The sequence below is a fragment of the Peromyscus maniculatus genome, chromosome 7, assembly GCF_049852395.1.
Source record: "Peromyscus maniculatus bairdii isolate BWxNUB_F1_BW_parent chromosome 7, HU_Pman_BW_mat_3.1, whole genome shotgun sequence".
Classification (NCBI taxonomy): domain Eukaryota; kingdom Metazoa; phylum Chordata; class Mammalia; order Rodentia; family Cricetidae; genus Peromyscus; species Peromyscus maniculatus.
This window is the reverse complement of record NC_134858.1, coordinates 112,312,023-112,331,557: the sequence shown is the minus strand read 5'-3', so window position 1 is coordinate 112,331,557 and position 19,535 is coordinate 112,312,023. Positions and strand designations below refer to the sequence as shown.

Genomic DNA, 19,535 nt, shown 5'->3' with positions numbered 1-19,535 from the left:
ACCACGCAGCAGAACAATGTAGGCCTGCCTCAACTAAGTGGAAGGCCAGGGCTGACTCTAGACACTCTGACCTCTGACCTCCGTATGCATGCCCTACCACATGCATACCTGCATACATGTATCACCTATACAGACATACATATAACAATACATGATCAGTGAAAAGGTTTACAACAGTGGCATCAGGCCAGGCCTACGGCTCTTGGGTAGATGTCCTGATTGAAGAACTTTTTAGCCAGGCATGGTGGCCACACCTTTAATCCCAGCATTCAGGAGGCAGAGGCAAGTGGATCTCTTTGAGTTTGAAGCCAGCCTGCTCTACATAGAGAGTTTCAGGCCAGCCAGGGCTACATAGTTAGACCCTGTATAATAATAATAGTACATGTTTTAAAGAAGTGCTTTTGAGCCTAAGAATGCAGCTCAGGGGTAGAACCTGCCCCTGCGTGTAAGAAGCCTTGGCTCTGAGCTCCAGCGTAACATAGTGAGAAAAGCTGCTTTTTGTATGCCCAGTGGTTCCTGGGCAAGTTCATGGTCCTGGCAGTCTTTCTCTGTTGATTTGTTTTACTTTGTTGAAATGGGGTCCTATGTAACACAGGCTGGCCTCCAGTTACTACGTAGCTGACAATGACCTTGAACTTCTATTCTTCCTGCCTCTACCTCCCGATCTCTTGGCTCAGGCGAACACCATCACACCTGGCCTGGCAGACTTTTGTGATAGTTCACCATTAGGCAATGGCACAGAAACTCCCAGCTTTATTTACCTCTGGGGCTGGTTTCATGGCTGCCCTCGGATCTGGGCTGGCACCGCAGGAAGCGGAAGAAGGGACTTTACCTTGTATTGTCCTCCTGCAGCTCTGTAAAGAAGCTTCTGGTGAAATAAACCAGACCTCCAGAAGCCCTGCACTCAGGACAACAACTCTGAAACCTGTGGGACCAATGACCCAGAACCCAAAAGGTCCATGTTCACCTCGGCAGAAACCAGCCCAGGCGGAAATTAGGCAGAACCAGCTTCCTCCTACCACACCCGTTCCAAGCCACTCCTGGAACAATGGCCAAGGGGAGGATGAGGGAGGACTGGAGCCAGGCCACCAATGACACGGACTGACCAGACAGAGATTAACTAGAATCACACCCTGGTGGGGAAGAAAATCAAAGTAGGCAAACACCAAGAGAAACCAAATTTGGGTTTCTTCTGCTGTTCCTGTTAGAATGTGGTTTCTGTCACAGGGCAGGAACCGGTGAACACTGTAGTTCGATTCAGATTTTCAACCAATTGCTGTGGGCTAGCCAGAAACACCATGGTGCGTGCATGCTTTCCCTTACCCAAAGTGGTTGGATTTCTATTTTTTTAAAAAACTTTGTAAACACTTATTTATTGGTGCAGGAGATGGAGAGAAGGTGCTGTGAGAAGTTACATTTTAAGTTTTAGTTAGTATGCCTTAGAGATCCATGAGACAAAAATGTCTCTGCTCCGCAAGCCCCTTGCCCAAGGACAGATAGTTCCTGAAACGCCAGAGGCTCTTGTTTATGGGAGACAACAAGCCACAAGTTTTCACTCCCCTAAAGAAGTTTGTTTGACCCATCTGCACCAGATGTGCTTGATCAGATGTGGGTGGGAGGTTCCCAGGCAGGAAAATACCAGGATGTTTGCTTGTCTCTGATTGGATGTAGGCCTGAGGTATGTCAGGATGTGTGTTTGCCTGAGTGGACCTGATGTGACATACTTAAGCCACTGCAAATAGTGACTGGAGGCCATTTTCCAGAAACCCAGAGATGGTCCTGGCCAGAGCCCATCCACCTGGCCAGTGTTTGATTAAAGCTTGCTTCAGCTTGGCTTTAAACTGTGCTTCTTCTCAATCAGTGGGGTTAACAGTGCAGGCGCTCACACCATGAAACAAGTTTGGAGCTCAGAGGCTTACATGCAGGGATTGGTTCTCTCCTTCCACCACGTGGGACCTGGGGGTGGTACTCAGGCTTGACGGAAAGCGCCTTTAGCCTCTGAGCCATCTTGCCAGCCCGACAGCAGTTTTAAATGGCTTCATTCTTCCCACCAAGAAGTAAGAATCCAGCCAGGCAGTTGGTGGCACATGCCTTTAACCCCAGCACTTGGGAAGCAGAGACAAGCGGATCTCTGTGAGTTCCAGACCGCACTGCTACAGAGACAGGTTTTCACTGTGTAGACCAGGCTCGGAACTGAACTCTGATCCTCTTTAAGAGCAATAAGCTCCCTCTGATCCTCTTTAAGAGCAATAAGGGAGCCATTCCTTCAGTTCCCTCGCCTGAGTTTTGAGCTGTAGTTATAGACCCAGGTGGTGTAGTGTTAATGTAAGTGTTAGGTTGGAGCCTTCGGCTTGCCCCTACAAGTCTGATAAGCCCCACACCCCACACCCGCTCAGAAACTCCCCAAACAAGAAAAGGCACAAAAAAAAACCCTTTCCAAATTCTTGGTGGCTGCTACAGCTTCCTCCCCTGAAGTTGCCAGCTACCCAAGTCCCCACCTAAAGCACTCAGCTTTTGACCATATTTGGGGACAGACCCAGCTTGTGGCAGACACGTCATGTCATCCGTCATCAGTCACACCTACAACCTATAAAGTCATCCTGCTTTCGTTTGGGGCATGACTTTTCCAGCCTCACTCTCTGGGACTGGAGAACTTCCCCGGGAGTTGCTTTGCCCAAATAAACTGATTGTTATATTTTTTTCAGTTTGGCTTGATCTGACACAGCATTGGCAGAAAAAATGATTATGGAGGGAGGGGGCAGAAAACCTGTTAATAACCTGTCTGAATTGTGTGCTAGCGGTCTAACTGTGGACCAGAGATAATTTAAACACACAGACTTCCCTCTGTGAGCATAATCAAATCGTTATTTTCTGCTACTGAGTCGTGGGGAAGTCCACTTTGTAACAGTAGAACCCATTTCAGGTAGAAGTGGGGTTTCAAAGTTGTGGTCACCCTCAAAGGCCCAGCAAAGGCATCACCATTCTCCGAAGCACACCCTGAGCCCCAGATCCAATTGAGGTGATTGGTAGCTGTCTGGTGCTCCGCTCCCCTTTCGTAAGGCTGCTGTGCTGCAGCTGCCCGGCAGCCCTGCACAGAACAGGACTTCAGAACCGTCTTCCAGGAGCTGGGGCTGTCGCTTAGTGGGAGGTCCCTGCCTAAGGCACTGGGGGGTGGGGGGCTCACTTCCACGCCAACAGTGAAAACAAGTCTGCTGAATCTTATTTCTCGGTTCTATTTGTGTAGTTTTGCTTTTGCAATGCAAAGCATGGCCTCAAAGAGGGCCATGTGCAGGGGTGAACATGGGCAAAGCATGCATGGGTCACGGTGCCTGCAGGATGCCTCACACCTCTAACTCTAGTATCTAGAGGCAGGTGGATCTCTGCACAGCAAGTTCCAGGCCAAGCAGGGCTGCATAGTGAGACCCTATCTCAAAATAAATAAATAAGTAAAAATTCAAACATTAGAAAATAATTTAAGAATTGAAGATCATTACTTGCATTTTCTTTTCTTTTTCTTTCTTCTTTAGACAGGGTCTCACTATGCCACCCTGACTGGTCTGGAATTCCTTACTCATGTAGAGCGGGCTGGCTTGGAATAGATCCACTGGCCTCTGCCTCCTGAGCACTGGGATTAAAAGTGTGCACTCCCATGTCTGGTTCAATGAAATCCACTTCCATTAAAATCACGGTTCTCCCAGGCAGCTGCAATTTAGACTCTTGTCAACTCAGTGCTTTCAACTCCAAATTCACAAGCACAAAAAGTTGGTGTGGTGTGGGGTGTGTGTGGGTGTGTGTGGTGGTGGTGGGGGGGGTGTTGAGGGTGGGGAGGCAAGAGGCCCTTCTTGTTCTAAATGTCTTAAGGTTGGCACCAAAGACAAGTGCTCCCTCCCACTTCCCCCCCTCCCGGCCCCCCCAGTGACTATTCACCACACACCAAATGGCTGGGAGTGGGGCTGTTAGGGAAGGATCGTCTGAAGTTACCATCTCCAGAAGATTCCATGTATGTACTTCTCACAAAACTAAAACACGTCACAGCTGCTGGGGGGGGGGTATGGCTTAGCCATAAAGCACTCACCACACAATGCCTGACACCATCCCCACCACACACCTCTCCCCACCTGCTGCCCGCCCCCAGTCTAGCACCTAATCCTGCAGGCCAGAGATGGTGTGATTCCTGCACTTGGGAGGTAGAAGCAGGAGTTCGAGGCCAGTCTCAGCTACATAGCAAGTCTAAAGCCCACCTAGGAGAAAGGGGACCAAAGTGTGGGACTGTGGAGACGACACTGAAGGTGAGGATGCTTGTTGTACAAGCTGAGGGGAGGGTTCAACTCCCAGCACCCAGGTGAAGAGCCAGGTGTGACCACACACTCACATAGCCTAGGTGAAAAGCCAGGTGTGACCACACACTCACATAGCCCAGGTGAAAAGCCAGGTGTGACCACACACTCACATAGCCCAGGTGAAAAGCCTGGTGTGACCACACACTCACATAGCCCAGGTGAAAAGCCAGGTGTGACCACACACTCACATAGCCCAGGTGAAAAGCCAGGTGTGACCACACACTCACAGCCTAGTGCTGTAGAGAGCAGAGACACAGGGGGGGGGGGGGAGTGTGTATTGCTAGCGCTTGCAGGATGCCAGCCTAGCTCCAGGATTGGTGAGAGACCTCTGCTGTCTAGTTTATGTCAGCCTGACACAGGCTACAGCAGCCTGAGAGGCAGGAACCTTAGTTAGGAAAATTCTCCTTAAGATCCGGCCGTAAGCAGGCCTGTAGGGCGTTTTCTTAATTAGTGATTGTGGTAGTTTGAAAGAAAATGGCCCCCCAAGGGAGTGGCACTATTAGGAGATGTGGCCTTGTTGGAGGAAGTGTGTCACTGTGGGGGAGGGCTTTGAGCTCTCTTCTTCTCAAGTTTCCCTCAGTGTGACTGTCAGTCGACTTCCTGTTGCCTCTGAGTCAAGATGTAGGATTCTCAGCTCCAGCACCACGTCTGCCCACACGCAGCCTTGCTCGCCATCATGATGATAATGGACTGAACCTCTGAGACTGTAAGGAGCCCCCTCAATTAAATGTTTTCTTTTCTTTTCTTTTTTTTTTTTTTTTTTTTTTTGGTTTTTCGAGACAGGGTTTCTCTGTGTTGCTTTGTGCCTTTCCTGGAACTCGCTTTGGAGACCAGGCTGGCCTCGAACTCACAGAGATCCGCCTGCCTCTGCCTCCCGAGTGCTGGGATTAAAGGCGTGCACCACCACCGCCCGGCCTTAAATGTTTTCTTTATAAGAGTTGCCATGGCCATGGTGTCTCTTCACAGCAATAAAAACCCTAACTAAGACAGTGATTAATGGGGAAGTGCCCAGCACATTGTGAGTGGGGCCGCCCCTGGGATGCTGGCCCTGGGTTCTATAAGAAAGCAGATTGAGCAAGCCATAGGGAGCAAGCCAGTAAACAGGACCCCTCCATGGACTGTTGCATCAGCTCCTCCCTCCAGGTTCCTGTCCTGACTTCCTTCAATAATGGACAAGTAAACCAAATAAATATTTCCCTCCCCAAGTAACTTTTGGTCATGGTGTTTCATCAGAGCTATAGTAACCTTAACTAAGACGGGCCCTGTCTTCCTCTGACCTCCTTATGCACACTGCCATATACCACACACACAGAGCCATACACACACACACACACACACACACACACACACACACACACACACACACACACATACAGTAATAAAAATTAAACACACACACCCAAAAGCAAAGAACCCCAGTAGGTGGCTGATGAGCAGCAGGCCCCTGGACAGGCACAAAGCCCCACACCACAATCCATTCCTCTAACTCTAACAGGTCCCCAGACCTTAGCACAACTGACACCATAATGGAAGTACCTTTCAGGCCATGAAACCCAGTATGGAGACAGCATCCCCTGCTGAAACGCAAGCAAAGACCTAACCCATCAAAGTCCGTAGTTCAGGGAAAGTCTCTGAAGGTGCTACCCTTGCCTTTGGCTTCTGTAGTTATAATTCTGGCTAATCTGATCTTGTTAACTGAAGTATGTCAAACCAAGATAAGGTTTTTGTGCTTAAAAGCTCGCCCTGAGAAAGGCTCGGGGCTGCTCTGGGACCCGAACACCCGTGTAGTGCCAGCTGGCTAATAAAGACTTCCTATTGGCTAGAACCTGGGTCTGAGTGTCTTCTCTGATGGATGCCACCCAACATAATCACCACACTGGGTGCTTTCTCCCAACTCTTTCTCTTTGCCAGCCTGACTCAACTTTTATCCTCTGCTCTGAATGTCCGAGTAGTCATCACACTATTCCGTTACTTTCCTTGGGGCTGTGACCGAATGTCCGACAAGCAGCAGCAGCAAGGGAGGAGGGCCTTCTCCTGGCTCACAGTCCATGGTGGCCAAGAAAGCATGGTGGCCGAAGTGTGAGGCAGCTGGTCACACTGCATGGGCAGTCAGGGCCCAGAGAGTTGACAAGAGGTAGGGCCAGCCGATAAAACCTCAAGGCCACCCCCCAGTGATTTGCTCCTTCCTCTGAGGCACCTCCTAAAGGTCCACAACTTCCCCAAACACTGCCACCAGCTGGGATCAGGTGCTCAAACATGGCTGGGCGGTGGTGGCCCACGCCTTTAATCCCAGCACTCGGGAGGCAGAGGCAGGTGGATCTCTGTGAGTTCGAGGCCAGCCTGGGCTACAGAGTGAGTTCCAGGAAAGGCACAAAGCTACACAGAGAAACCCTGTCTCAGAAAACCAAAAAAAAAAAAGAGCTCAAACATGAATAAGCCTCCGAGGGAGCATTTCCATTCAGTCCACAACACACACTGTCTTCTCCCTCAAGCACCATTAGTGCAGCCCAACCCTGCCCTCACACCCCCAAGCTCCACACTACTGCCGCCGAGAGCTGCTGGACCCACTGTAGAACGTCCAATCACGTAGCTCCGTAGTGGACCCTGAGGAGCAAGGGCACACACAGAGGGGGAGACATGTGGCCAGCACATGTGCCCTCAGATCTGGGGCCTGAGCAAACAAACTCTCCAGAGGATGCAGCTCATAGCAAGGGTCATTGCTGGGGTTGTTCTTGTTTTTTCGCTGCCTGGACTCGGTGACAATTCAAATAGTTCATGATGTTATGGGGGAGGGGGTTAAAACCGATGACATTCAAAACTCATCAGGTAATGCTTCTTTAAAAATGTTTTTTAAAAACATTATTATTGTTATTGTGTGGGCACAATGTGTATGTGAGGAGGTGTCGCGGCACACGTGTGGAGGCTGGACAGCAACTTTATGGAGTCTGTTCTCTCCCTCCACCTTCACGGGGGTTCTGAGGATCGAACTCTGATCCCCAGGCTTGAGCGGCAAGCGTCTTTGCCATCTCACTGGCCCCTGGAAGCCTGGTGCTGCAGGAGACCCTGAATCTTGTGTGCGAAGCTAGCTAGCTAAATACTAGCACACTTTGAGGTCACCCTCCCTTGTGATCAGCTTGCATATCAAGGATCAGAAGCTATAGGACACTCTGATTACAGGTCAGAGTGAGGTCTCTGCCCTGGGCGGAGACATGGCATTCTGAATTGCCTAGAAATTCCTTAATAAATAACTGTGTTTAAAAACAAAACTGATAAGATTATGATCTAGGACTGGGAGATGCAACTGGGTAGTTCTTTCAGACTACCACAATCACTAATTAAGAAAACGCCCTACAGGCCTGCTTACAGGCAGGTCTTAAGGAGGCATTTTCCTAACTGATATACAAGCCTGTGACCTGAGTTCTATCCCCAGTACCCACCAGGCCTCTTCAGCAGGTGCCTCCATGCCTAGCTCTGAAGATGGGGAGGCTAGACGGTCAGAAGTTCAAGGTCATCCTCAACCCGCCTGGGCTATAAGACCAAATGAGATGTCGTGACTGCAATATGTCTGACTTTACTGTGCTGATGGGGGATTTGATAAACGTGTTCTGGGGGGGGGGGGCAGAAGGGCCGAGGAGACTGGTCAGTGGGTAAGGGCACTTGAGCTAGCACGATGGCTGAGGGCCAGCACCCTCTGAGTCAGTTCAGGCTGCTGAGCACACGGCTGCAGATAAGTGTCTGAGGGCACAATGGCCACCTGGTTCAAGACCGGCCTCTCCTCAAGTGGAGGCACATTAGCAGAAAGCGAGGACTTTGATGTCTCTTCCCATGGGGACAGCAATCTGTCTATGGAGCTTCCTGTCCTCGACACTACTACCTCCTGGAAGCCAGATTTCCAAGTACCATGGCCTCAGGGAGTCCAACTCAGGCATTCCAGGGCTCCAGCTGGCATCGTCGATGTTTATTTTAGTTCGTGTTTTGAGCCAGGCTTCCTCCTGCTGTATCGCCCAGGCTGGACTCGAACTCAGCCTCCCGGGGTTGAGCTGACAGCTGCGCACTACCACGCCTGGCTCGTGACTGATTCTTTTCATGACTGAAAGCAGCATGGTGCAGAACGCTGCAGACATGAGTGATGGGCACTGTCTGGGAGTGCTGCGGGACACCTGGGCACACACCACGCTGCCGCCGTGTCTCTTTAATCTGTCTCCAGAGTAGGAGAGGCATGTTATGTGTCACACTTCCTGTTGAAAACGGTGAAGGGCTGGGAAAAGTGTTTTGTTGGGTGAGCAAGATGGCTCAGTGGGTAAGGACGCTCACCACCAAGCTGAGGACCTGAGTTCAATCCCTGGTGGAGACAACAAGTGATTCCAAAAGTTGTTCTCTGACTTCCAAGTGCACCATGGAGTTGATAAAATTCCTTCCCTGGGGAGACACAAACACCATCTGCCCCTCCTCCTAAAGTCCAAGACAAACAAACAGGAATCCATCAAAGTTAATTCTGGGGAACCAATGAGTTTATCGTGCTTCCTCGGAACACAGATGAGGGAGGAGTTACTTACTGGAGTGAGGGTGCCTTCCCCAAAGGCTGCACCTCAGCAAAGATGACTCTCCCAGAGCAGGACAGGAGGGGCCCCACCCAGAACTGAACAGGCCTGTGTACCCCAGCCCCTCCCTGAGCACTTAGGGCACTTGCTCACCAGCGGTAGGGAGCGGCTGGACACTGGATTGAGGGTCTAGTGACCCCCCCTCTCGGGGTTCAGGGATGTGAACAGCCAACAGGTCTCGGCTGGGATGGTTTGTTGGAAGTGAGCACAGCTGAAGGACTAAGAAGGTGGGGGGTTGGCTTGCAGGACCACCCTGTACAACTCGCCTGCTCTCCCATCACCCCCCTCTCTTAAACAAATGAGGGAATGTAGTTTCTTAGTTTTCCTTGATTCGGCCTCCCCCCTTCCCCCTCCCATCGCTGCCGAACGGACCCTCCCAACAGTCTGTGGTCGAGTTTGCAGTCCTGGGTGAGGGAAACCGAGTCACAGCCAGCCCTCAATGAGTAAGTATCATGTGTTCTAAAGAAGCCATTGAGGACTCAGAGGCAGAGGGAGGAGGATCTCTGTCAGTTCCCGGCCAGCCAGGGCTACAGAGTGAGACGGAAGGAAGGGAGGGAGGGAGGACTGTCCTGCACACTAAGATTTCATTATGACATCATTTCATCTGATATCAAAGACCCGCACCACTATTGATCATCTTCGGAGTCCCCGCTCCCCATCCCCTTTGTGTTTAGATTATGCCGCCCTGATTAGCCAGGAATTTATGGTCCTCCTGTGTCAGGGTCCAAGGTGCTGAGATTACAGGCTGGAGACACCACACCTGTTTTGTGGGAGCCCAGCTGGGAGACCGGCTCCCACATTTTATCACAGGGAACTCTTGAGGAGAGAGGGATAAGAGATTTAGATAGAAGGATAGAGGGGAGAGAAACAGAAACACAGGATAACCTCTGGAGGGCCTGGATCAATATCTACCAGCCAGTTCTGTCTCTTCTAAATGGCTATTTATAGGAATACTGTGGTGATATATTGTGTACCCTAATAAAATTTACCTGAGGATCAGAGAACAGAGCCAGCCACTAGATTAGACACAGAGGCAGTGATGGCACACACCCTTAATCCTAGCACTCGGGAGGCAGAGATCCTCTGGAGTTCAAGACCACCCTGGACTACATGAGATTGACTCAGTCTAGGAGAGAAAACAGAGCCAGGCAGTGGTGGCACACACCTTTAATCCCAGGAAGTGATGGCTGGGTGGAGAAAGGTATACAAGGCGTGAGGAGACGGCAACTGGAAGGTAGATGCAGGAGGATTAGAACTCAAGGTCATCCTTTGCTATTCTGGACCACCTGAGTAACAGGAAGCTTTGATAAATCAATAAACACATAAATATTATAATGGTGGATTATTTATCTATTCACTTATTTATTTTTGAGACAGGATCTCACTGTGTAAACCTGGTTGACCTAGAAATCACTATGAAGACCCTATGCTGACCCAGGTGGCCTTGAACTCACAGAGCTCTGACTGCCTCTGTCTCCCAATGGTGGATTTTTAAAAGCAATGTACTTTATTATTATTTGTGGTGATGGGGACTGAACCTCATGTCTCCTGCTTGCTCTGTATCTCTGAGTTCTGTATCTCAGCCTTCACTTTTACTTTTTAATATTCATTTTACATTTGATTATGTTTATTTAGTGGGGGGCACATAAATATGTCACAGAGCTCATGTGGAGGTCAAAGGATAACTTACAGAAGTCCATTCCACCAAGTAGGTTCTGGGAATTGAGCTGAAGTCATCAGACTTGGCAGCAGGCACCTTTACCCCCAGAGCCACCTTGCCAGCCCCAGCCTTTTTTTTTTTTAATTACTTACACTGGTCTTGAACTCACTCTTTAACCCAGGAAGCTCTTGAACTTCTGTCCTCCTGATACTGCCTCCTCAGTAGCTGGAATTCAGGCTTGCTTTACCAGGCCTGGCTCACAGTAGGCTCTTGTGTGGTTTAGTTTCTTAAGATGTTTCTCTTACAGCTTAGGCTGGCTTCGTACTCGAAGATGATCTTGAACTTTCTTTTATTTATCTTTATTTCATGTGCATTGGTGTCCTGCCTGCATGTCTGTGTGAGGGTGTCAGATCCCCTGGAACTGGAGTCACAGACAGCCATGAGCCCCCCATGTGGTTGCTGGGAATTGAACCCAGGTCCACTAGAAGAGCAGTCAGTGCTCTTAAGGGCTGAGCCATCCCTCTAGCCTGACTTTGAACATTCAGTCCTCCTGCCTACATCTCCCAAGCTGGAATTATAGGCATGTATCACCATGGTTGGTTAGTGGTTCTTATGTGGTTATGGCTGTGGTGTACGTATACATTCATGTGGGCATGTGATATGTGTAGGAGCTCACACTCACCAGTGTGCTCCTAAAGGCCAGAGGTACAAGTGGTTGTGAGCCACCCAGCATGGATTCTGGGAACAGAATTCAGGACTGTAACTCAGTGGCACTGCATTCCCAGAAGGTATAAAACCCTGGCTTCTATCTCCAAGCCAAGAATAAAACCACAAAAGTGACAACAAGAATATTGCATAAAAACATAAACAAGGAAAGAAACAACAGAAAGCCAGGGGCCACAGACCTCACCTGCAACCCCAGCACTCAAGAAGCAGAGGCAGGAGGATAGCCAACAGTTCAAGGTCAAGAAGTTCTATGTGTTATGTTCCAGGCTAGCCAGAGCTGAATCGTAAGAGCCTGTCTCCACATAAATAGGTAGGGAGGCAGATACATCGATACAGAGATACATAGACAGACTTCACTGCCTTCCGATTTAAGGGACTTGTCAAAAAAAAAAAAAAGTGCAGTTAACGGACACAAACCTCTTTGATAATTGAATAAATGTTGACATGAACAAATGACAGTTGACACACCCTGCTGGTAAGTGTCTGCAGCTCTATTTGGCTCTCGTGAGCTGACGATGCTACCTTTCATCTGGTGTGTCTGTATCCCCCCAAGGAAGGGAGATCAAAGCTCTTTAGAAGTTTCCAGACCCAGGCATTGTTTCTCCAGCCCAAAATCCGTGATTTCTCATTGGACTGTCAATAGCAATATTGAAGATGGGCAATTGCACTTGTAGCCTGCTGTACAGAAATCAAATATCACCTTCAGAGACTGTACTGGGAACATTAGGGCAAAAAATGGTGGTGGGCGTGCAGAATTGAAGGTGCAGATAGTCTCTCCCCAGCAAGGCTTCGTAGTGAGATCCTGTCGCAAAAAGCAAAAATCAAGGAGTTGGAAAGAAGGCTCAGCAGCTAAGAACACTTGCTGCCCTTCCTCGGGATAGTTCAGTTCCCAGCACCCATGTCAGCAGCTCCAGGGGATCTGATGCCCTCTCTGGCTTTCATGGGCACTGCACATGAGTGTCATACACACATAAAAATAAGATAAACCTTAAGGGAAAAATAAATAAACCAGGCTGGGGCAGTTGCTCAGTTGGTAAAGTGCTTGCTGTGAGGACCCAGATTCAGATCCCAAATACCCACATAAAAAGCCAGAGATACAGCATGAGTCCGTAATAACTATGCCTTGGGGTTAGAGGCAGGAGGATCCAAGAGACCTTGCTAGCCAGCCAGTCTAACCAAATTGGTGAGCTCCAGGTTTAGTGAACGACTTTTGTCTCAAAAGATAGAATAAAGATCTATAGAGGAAGGTGCCCAATAACAACCTTGGACACACAAATGCACCTGCCACACATGCACACAAACACCAAGGCCACACAATAAATATAAGTAAGCAACTATTTTAGAGTGGACTGAGAGCCTGGTGTGGTAGTGCATGCCTGTAACTCTAGCACCTTGGAGGCAGAAACAAAGGGGTCATGAATTCCAGGGCAGAGTGGGCTGTATATTAAATCTAAGCACAGAAGGGCCTAGGGAATTTACCAAGAGGCTGTCTCGAAATAAGAAAAGGGTGGCCACATAGCTAAGTGGTAGAACTCCTGCCTGCCACACACAAGGTCCAGGATTCAACCCTGAGGCCACCAAACAAAGAGAGGAGGGAGAGAGGGGGTGGGGGAGAGAAAGTGGAAGAAAGAGAGAGGGAGGGAAAGAGAGAAAAGCACTCTTGCTTTCTAGCAATTCCATCCTTGTGGAGAGCCTCTCCAACTCTGCAGTTTGAGTCCCAACAGCCAAACTTGACTTCTTTGCCATCCATTTATATCTACACCTTCTGGAAGCAAAACTCACACCCACTCCTGCACTCAGAATTAAACTGACCAGAGCTAGCCACATGCAGAGCTAAGGCTGGCTCATTCGGTGCTCTCTCATTTCCATCTGTTGGGAAATGCCCACCTCAGGCTCACCAACAGTGCCCATGAGGCACTGGGCTCCAGGGCTGTGCACGGTGCTCCCTGTGGGCTCCAGGGCTGTGCAGGGTGTTTGTTCCCTGTGGGGTCCAGTGTTGTGCAGGGTGCTCCCTGTGGGGTCCAGTGTTGTGCAGGGTGTTCCCTGTGGGCTCCAGTGTCATGCACGGTGCTCCCTGCACCCCATGGGGACCCCTTCTCCGCAGCCTTTTGTTTCAGTTCGTATTTGTCAGACCACTCTTCGGCTCCCCCAGAAGCCCCCCCCTTCAATCACTCCAGCTGTTTGCCTTCTCGCAGAAGAGAGACAGGGTCTCCTGTATCCCAGGCTGATCTGGAACTCATTATCCAGCCACAGATGACCTTCTGATCTTCCTGCCTCCACATCCCAGGCACTGAAATTACAGCCACCACGCACCACATGTACCCACCTTTGAACTTTAAAAGTCTGAGGGCTGCAAACCCCCTCACCCCTGGGGCCTCTGGTGTTTGGTTTGGGGTGTACCTACACCAGGGTTAAAGATTAACTTGTAGCAGTTTGCGAATTCTAGGTCTGTTCTTCTATTTTTCTGTTCTCTCTTTCCTTTCTTTAGGACAGGACCTCACTACATCACTAGGCTATATAGGTCAGGATGGTCTCCAACCCACAGAGACCTGCCTATCTGGGGATTCAAGGCATGTATCACTACACCCAGTTTGACTTCTTTTTTTTTTTTTTTTTTTTTTTGTTTGTTTGTTTTTGTTTTTGTTTTTGTTTTTGTTTTTGTTTTTGTTTGAGATGGTCTCACTATTTGGCTCTGGCTGACCTAGAACTCGCTATGTGGGCCAGGCTGGCCTCAACTCACAGAGACTCATCTGCCTCTGCCTCCAGAGTGCTGGGATTAAACCTATTCTAAAACTAAATTTATTTTAATCGAGGCATTAATTTAACTTAATCCAGGCACTTACCTTTCACCCCAGCACTTAGGAGAAAGAGGCAGGCCGATCTCTGTGCGCCTGAGGCTAGCCTGGTCTATAAAGTAAGTACTAGGCCAGCCTGCTCTCCAGCATGTTTCAGGCCAGTCAGGGCTACATTGTGAGACCCTCTCTCCAAAAAATGAGTTAAAATGATTTCGTTTATTATTATTATTTTGCTTGTCATTTATCATTATTATTTTATGTGTGAGAGAGTGGACGCATGTATGGCAGAGCACAGGGAAGGTCAGAGGACCACCGATGGGAGGTGGTACTTGTTTTTGTTTTGTGCCAGGGTCTCATGTAAACCACATTGGCCTCAAACTCACTGTGTAGATAAGGATGACTTGGAACTGCTGGTCCTCATGTCTGGGTTACAGCACACCCCACTATCACCGTTTTCTATGGCCTCGGCATGAGCACCCCCATATACAGCTTGTAATCACAGTTTTGGAGACTCGTGATTAGCTTCGATAGTTTTGTGAGAGAAGTGTGTGCTTCAAACCACAAACCAACCAACCACAGACAGATCAGTGAAGCCCTGGCAAGCACCGGGAAGCGGCCAGTCCCGCCCTGTGAGTGCATAAGGGATTCAAGTTTCTGTTTTGACCCTGTGTAGATAAATTTTCCATCCCGAAATGCAAGGGTGTTTGAGACTAGGTGACAAGGTGGCCCTCCCATTGTTTATATGGCCAAGGATAACCTGGGATTTCAGGTCCTCTCTCCGTCTCCCATAGGCTGTGCTTACAGGCCAGAGCCACCAGGCACTGGAGATTCACTTCCTGGGTTCAATCTAGTAGCCCCCTACCAATTGAACTACAACCCCAGCCCTGTAGAGCAAATACTGTCAGGTCAAGGGCAGGAGGCCTTAGAAGCTCCAGGCTCGCTAAGAAATTCGTGGGTGCCTAGATCTGTCCAGTTTATACGAATTTGGCAGACGCTGTTAAAGCAGGTGCAGGCACAGAACCCAAATCTGAATGAATTGATCCAGAGTCAACGGGTTAGCCTCTCTGGGCTCCACCCTTAATTGACAGCTCTCCCTGGGCAGAGAGCGAATAGGTGACCCCTCTGCAGGCTGGGTCGGTCCAGCTCGGTCCCGGACAGTGTAACACAGCAGTGGGAACTCCGGGATCGAGTCTCTGCGCAATGACATCGGCCTGCACGTGGTGCGCCTAGAACTACGGTCCAGGAGCCTGTAGGGAGGTGGACTACACATCCCAACATTCCTCGGGCAGGGGTGGAGCGACACCGGAGGCTGACCAGGCCACCCGCCTGGACCAGGCGTGCGCAGTGGTTCTTGGGAGTGGTGGGGCGGGTCCTCCCGGCTGTCAGCTGTGGCCCTAGGCGCCCAGGAGGGGTGGCAGTGGCCATTGGTGGAGAGGAGGGCGGGGCGGGGTCGCCCGGAGCGGCAACACTAGGCGGATCCTGGGGAGGTGAGCAGCTGCCCTGGGAGGCACTACGCGTGCAGCAACGATCCAGCTTGCTGCAGTGATCCGGCTGGGCCCTGGGAAGCAGAGTGTGCAGCAGCGATCCGGCTTGGCCATGGCAGCGGCGCCTCTGAAAGTGTGCATCGTGGGCTCCGGGAACTGGTGAGCAGCGGCGGGTGGGCGGCGCGGCTCCGCCTCCAGGAAGCCCCGGTTCCGGGTGGGCCAGGGTTGCCCGCCGGCTGCTTCAGCGTGGACACCGGGGACCGCGGGCAGGCAGAGAGGCGGGCCTGCGATCGCATGTCCCGGTTGGGCACTGCACGCCCAGAGGACACGCCGAGGCACCGGCGCGCGAGCTGCCTGGCACGGGTGGCCCAGGTGGCAGCGCGCACCGAGCCTGCGAGCACCTGTCTGCGCCCGAGTAACTATGCGGCTACTGGCCACCTGCTCGCCACGCCCGTGGACTTAGCAAAACACCCTCAGGGCGTTCTCCAATCTTCCTGGGCGATCACCCCCTGGAGGAATTGGCAGAGGCTCAGTCGTTCTTCTGCAGTTTTGGTACTGGGGAAATCGAGGCACAGATATCGAAAAGGGTTCTTACTACCTGGGGCAGGCTCTGTCCTTCAAGATGCGGTTCTCACTGCCTCAAGCGACTGGTTCCCAATCATGCTAATGTGATTCCCGGAAGGGGGTCCAAGTTCCCATTGGCCTTACTGCTAGGACGTGAAGGTCCTGGGGGAAGGTGTTTACAGAGCTTCCATCTCCACTGGGCTGGACTTGGCTTCACTTAAAAAGTGCTTGATGCTTGGAGGGCGTTCAAGCTCTTCCAGTAGTTTCTGTACCTTGGTGATACTTAAACACAGAAGTTGGGGTCTTGGTGACAAGGAGGCAGAACATAGTGCTGATGTGTTCCAGACTTTTCCCGAGGCCCAGGGAGGGAGGTGGAACGTTTCCTGGCTCCTGTTTTCCTGTGGTCTGACTCACACCACAGCGCAGGCTTCTAGAAGAGGTACAGTGCAGGAGTCCGAGGGGCCATTTGATTGGTCTTAGTCACACTCTTTGAAGACTTGGCTCAGAACGTAGTTTTGGAGGAAACCTTACCTGGCTGTCCTTTTCCATTGATGCTGGGCCGGTGGCCTCTCTCCCAGGCTCCTGTTGCTGACCTTGTGTTGGCCTCAGCGTTTAGTTATCTGTTTCCACTCTCCCCTCCTGCCCAGTTCTTTACCTGGTGCTTGGCATATGCTAAATAACGAATGTCTGAAAACTATTATAATTTTTTAAGAGAGGGTCTTATTGCAGCTCTGGCATGATACTCACTGTGTAGACCAAGCTGGCCTCAACCCACAGAGATCAGAGATCTGAGTGCTGGCATTAAAGGCAAGCCCTATCATGCCCAGAGGGAAAAAAAATTTTTTTTCCTGGAGATTGAACCCAGTGCCTCTTGAGTGGTAGTGAATGCTCTACCACGGAGGAAACTCCTGTGCCGCCTCACCCTCAATTAACACAAAACTCTTCTGTTGTACATACCTCTTCTCTGCTGCTGCAGGGGATCAAACCCCAAGGCTCCTCTCCTCCCACCTCCTAGGAAGAGGCCCCACTCCAGCCAGACTCCATGTGTGTTAGGACTGTAGAAGCACTTGGCTGGAATCCCAGCCCTTGTGGGGCAGGCAGGGGAATCAGGAATCCAGTCATACTTTTTATTTTTGTTATGATGTTTTAGTTGTATTTTTATGTGTATGATTGTTTTGCCTGCATATATGTAAGTGCACTGCATACGCACCTGTGTCTGGTGCCTGCGCCTGGTGCCTGCGCCGGTCAGAAAAGGGGCATAGGGTTTCTTGGAGCTAGAGTTACAGCCAGCCAGTTGGGAGCCACCACGTGGGTGCCGGGAACAGAACTCAGGTCCTCTACAAGAGCAGCAAGTGCTTTTAACTACTGAGCTCTCTCTCCAGCCCGTTTTATTTCCTTTTTGAGACAGGGTCTTACTCAGCAGCACTGGATGGTCTGGCATTTGCTATGTAGACCAGGCTGGCCTTGAATTCTGAGAGATCTGCCAGCCTCTGCCTCTGCCTCCCGAGTGCTAGGTTTAAAGGCTTGTGCCACCACCACCTGACTATTTTAAATTTTATTTATTTCATTTTTTGAGACAGGGTCTATGTAACCCTGGCTGTCCTGCTACTCACTATGTAGAGAAAGCTGGCCTCAAACCCACAAAAACCCACCTGCCAAGTTCTGGGGTTAAAGGGGTGTGCCACCACACCTGTCTATTTTTATTTTTTATTGTGCGTTTGTAAGAGAAAGTGAGAGTTTCTGCAGAAGTCAGGACAACTTTGGGGAGTTCTTTTCTTTGTAGATCTGAGGATTCAACACAGGCCATCGGGCTCCTGTGGCAAGCACGGTACCTGCTGCCCCACTCTGAGCTTTCCCGTGTGCTGTCTGGGTAACAGCAGAATGCTTTGTGTCACGTTAAACGGGACTCCTATATGTCCTCTTCAAAGCTTCACATTGACCTCCAACTTTGGTCTCACCACTTACGATATCAAGGTCACTCCAGAGAATGTCAGCTGCCTTTCTGGCTCTGCCACTGGGCAGGCACCCACGGAGCTTGTTTTGATGTTGTTTTGAGACAGGGTCTCATTTAGCCCTGGTTGGCCTTGGCCCAAATGAGGGTGATCTTGAACTTGCGCTCTTCCTGCCTCCATCCCTTGGTGCTAGGCTCACGGGCACCTTTTCCGGGTTGGTTGCCCCTCCTCCCCAACTCCACAAAAGGCAGCCCTTTCCCCAGCTTGTCAGCTGCAGAAAGGAGTGTCCAGCTCTGCCACGCTCCACTGAGCTCAAACAAGGACCGTGACGCGAACCTTTCTGGCCCTTCACGGAGGCTTGGCTGCTAGCCTGAAGCATCTTCATTCTGATGAACTTGGCTGTATTCTTGGTCTGATCCGGCTCTGGGAGTGAATAGAACTTGGCCTGTGGCATGGCACTTGAGAAATGTTCCGAAGGTTTGCGCTGGCTGCCTGCCTCCATTAAATACCAGATCAGACAGAAGCAACCGTTGGCTTCCCGCCATCGCCTTGGGTACAGAGTCACTCCAGTCCTAGAGAGAGGATCCCCACTTCCCGAGAACTTCCCAATCAGAGGAACTGACAGCAACAGGGAGGGGCCAGGAAGGGGCAGAGTGGCTCATGTCTGTAATCCCTGCATATGAGAAGCTGAGGCAGGAAGACCACTTCAAATAGGAGGCTAACCTGGGCTACATAGTAAGTTCTAGACCAGCCAGAATACAGAGGGATCTCAAAAAATAAAAGGGGTGAAGATGGAGTGTTCAGCTCTGAGTTAGTATACACTGCCGCATTGGCCCCTGGTAGGTACTGTGTTCTTTGGGGAGCCCTGCTCTTTAGGGTACCGTGCTCTTTTTAGGAACAGGACATGGTCTCTACTATTAAGCAACTCGGGTGTGAGATAAATAAGGGCTTAGAAGATAAGATTCAAAGATACAAACTTTGTGAACTGGAGTTTGGCACAAGCCTGGATGTTACATTTTAAACAGTGTCCTCCCTTCCCCTTCCCTTTTTATAAAAGGAAGGTTCTCGTATAGCTCAGACTGGCCTTGAACTCAATACAAAGGATGACCTTGAGCTATTTTTTAATATATACTGTAGGCTTTTATTTATATAACTTTTTTTTAACGTTTTATTATTTTGTGGGGAGTGTTTGGCTTGCATGTGTGTCTGTGTACCACATGTGTGCCTGGTGCCCTTGGAGGCCAGAGGCAGACATCAGATCCTCTGAAACCAGAGTTACAGAAAGTTGTGAGCCACCATGTGGATGCTGAGAATCAAACCCAGGTCTTCTGGAAGGGCAGCAATGTTTTTAACCTGAGTCATTTCTCCAGCCTTGACTTTGAACCTCTGATCCTCCTGCCTCTACTTCCCCGG

General features: G+C 50.2%; 1 protein-coding gene across 1 annotated transcript in view; it reads left to right on the top strand.

Moving 5' to 3' along the window:
• Nucleotides 1-15,466: 15,466 nt before the first annotated feature.
• Nucleotides 15,467-19,535, top strand: part of Gpd1l (glycerol-3-phosphate dehydrogenase 1 like) — a 43,654-nt gene continuing 39,585 nt past the window's right edge. The window contains exon 1 of the mRNA XM_076577294.1: nt 15,467-15,765. Coding sequence (XP_076433409.1) covers nt 15,719-15,765 — 47 coding nt within the window. The 5' untranslated portion in view covers nt 15,467-15,718. The remainder of the gene's footprint in view (nt 15,766-19,535) is intronic.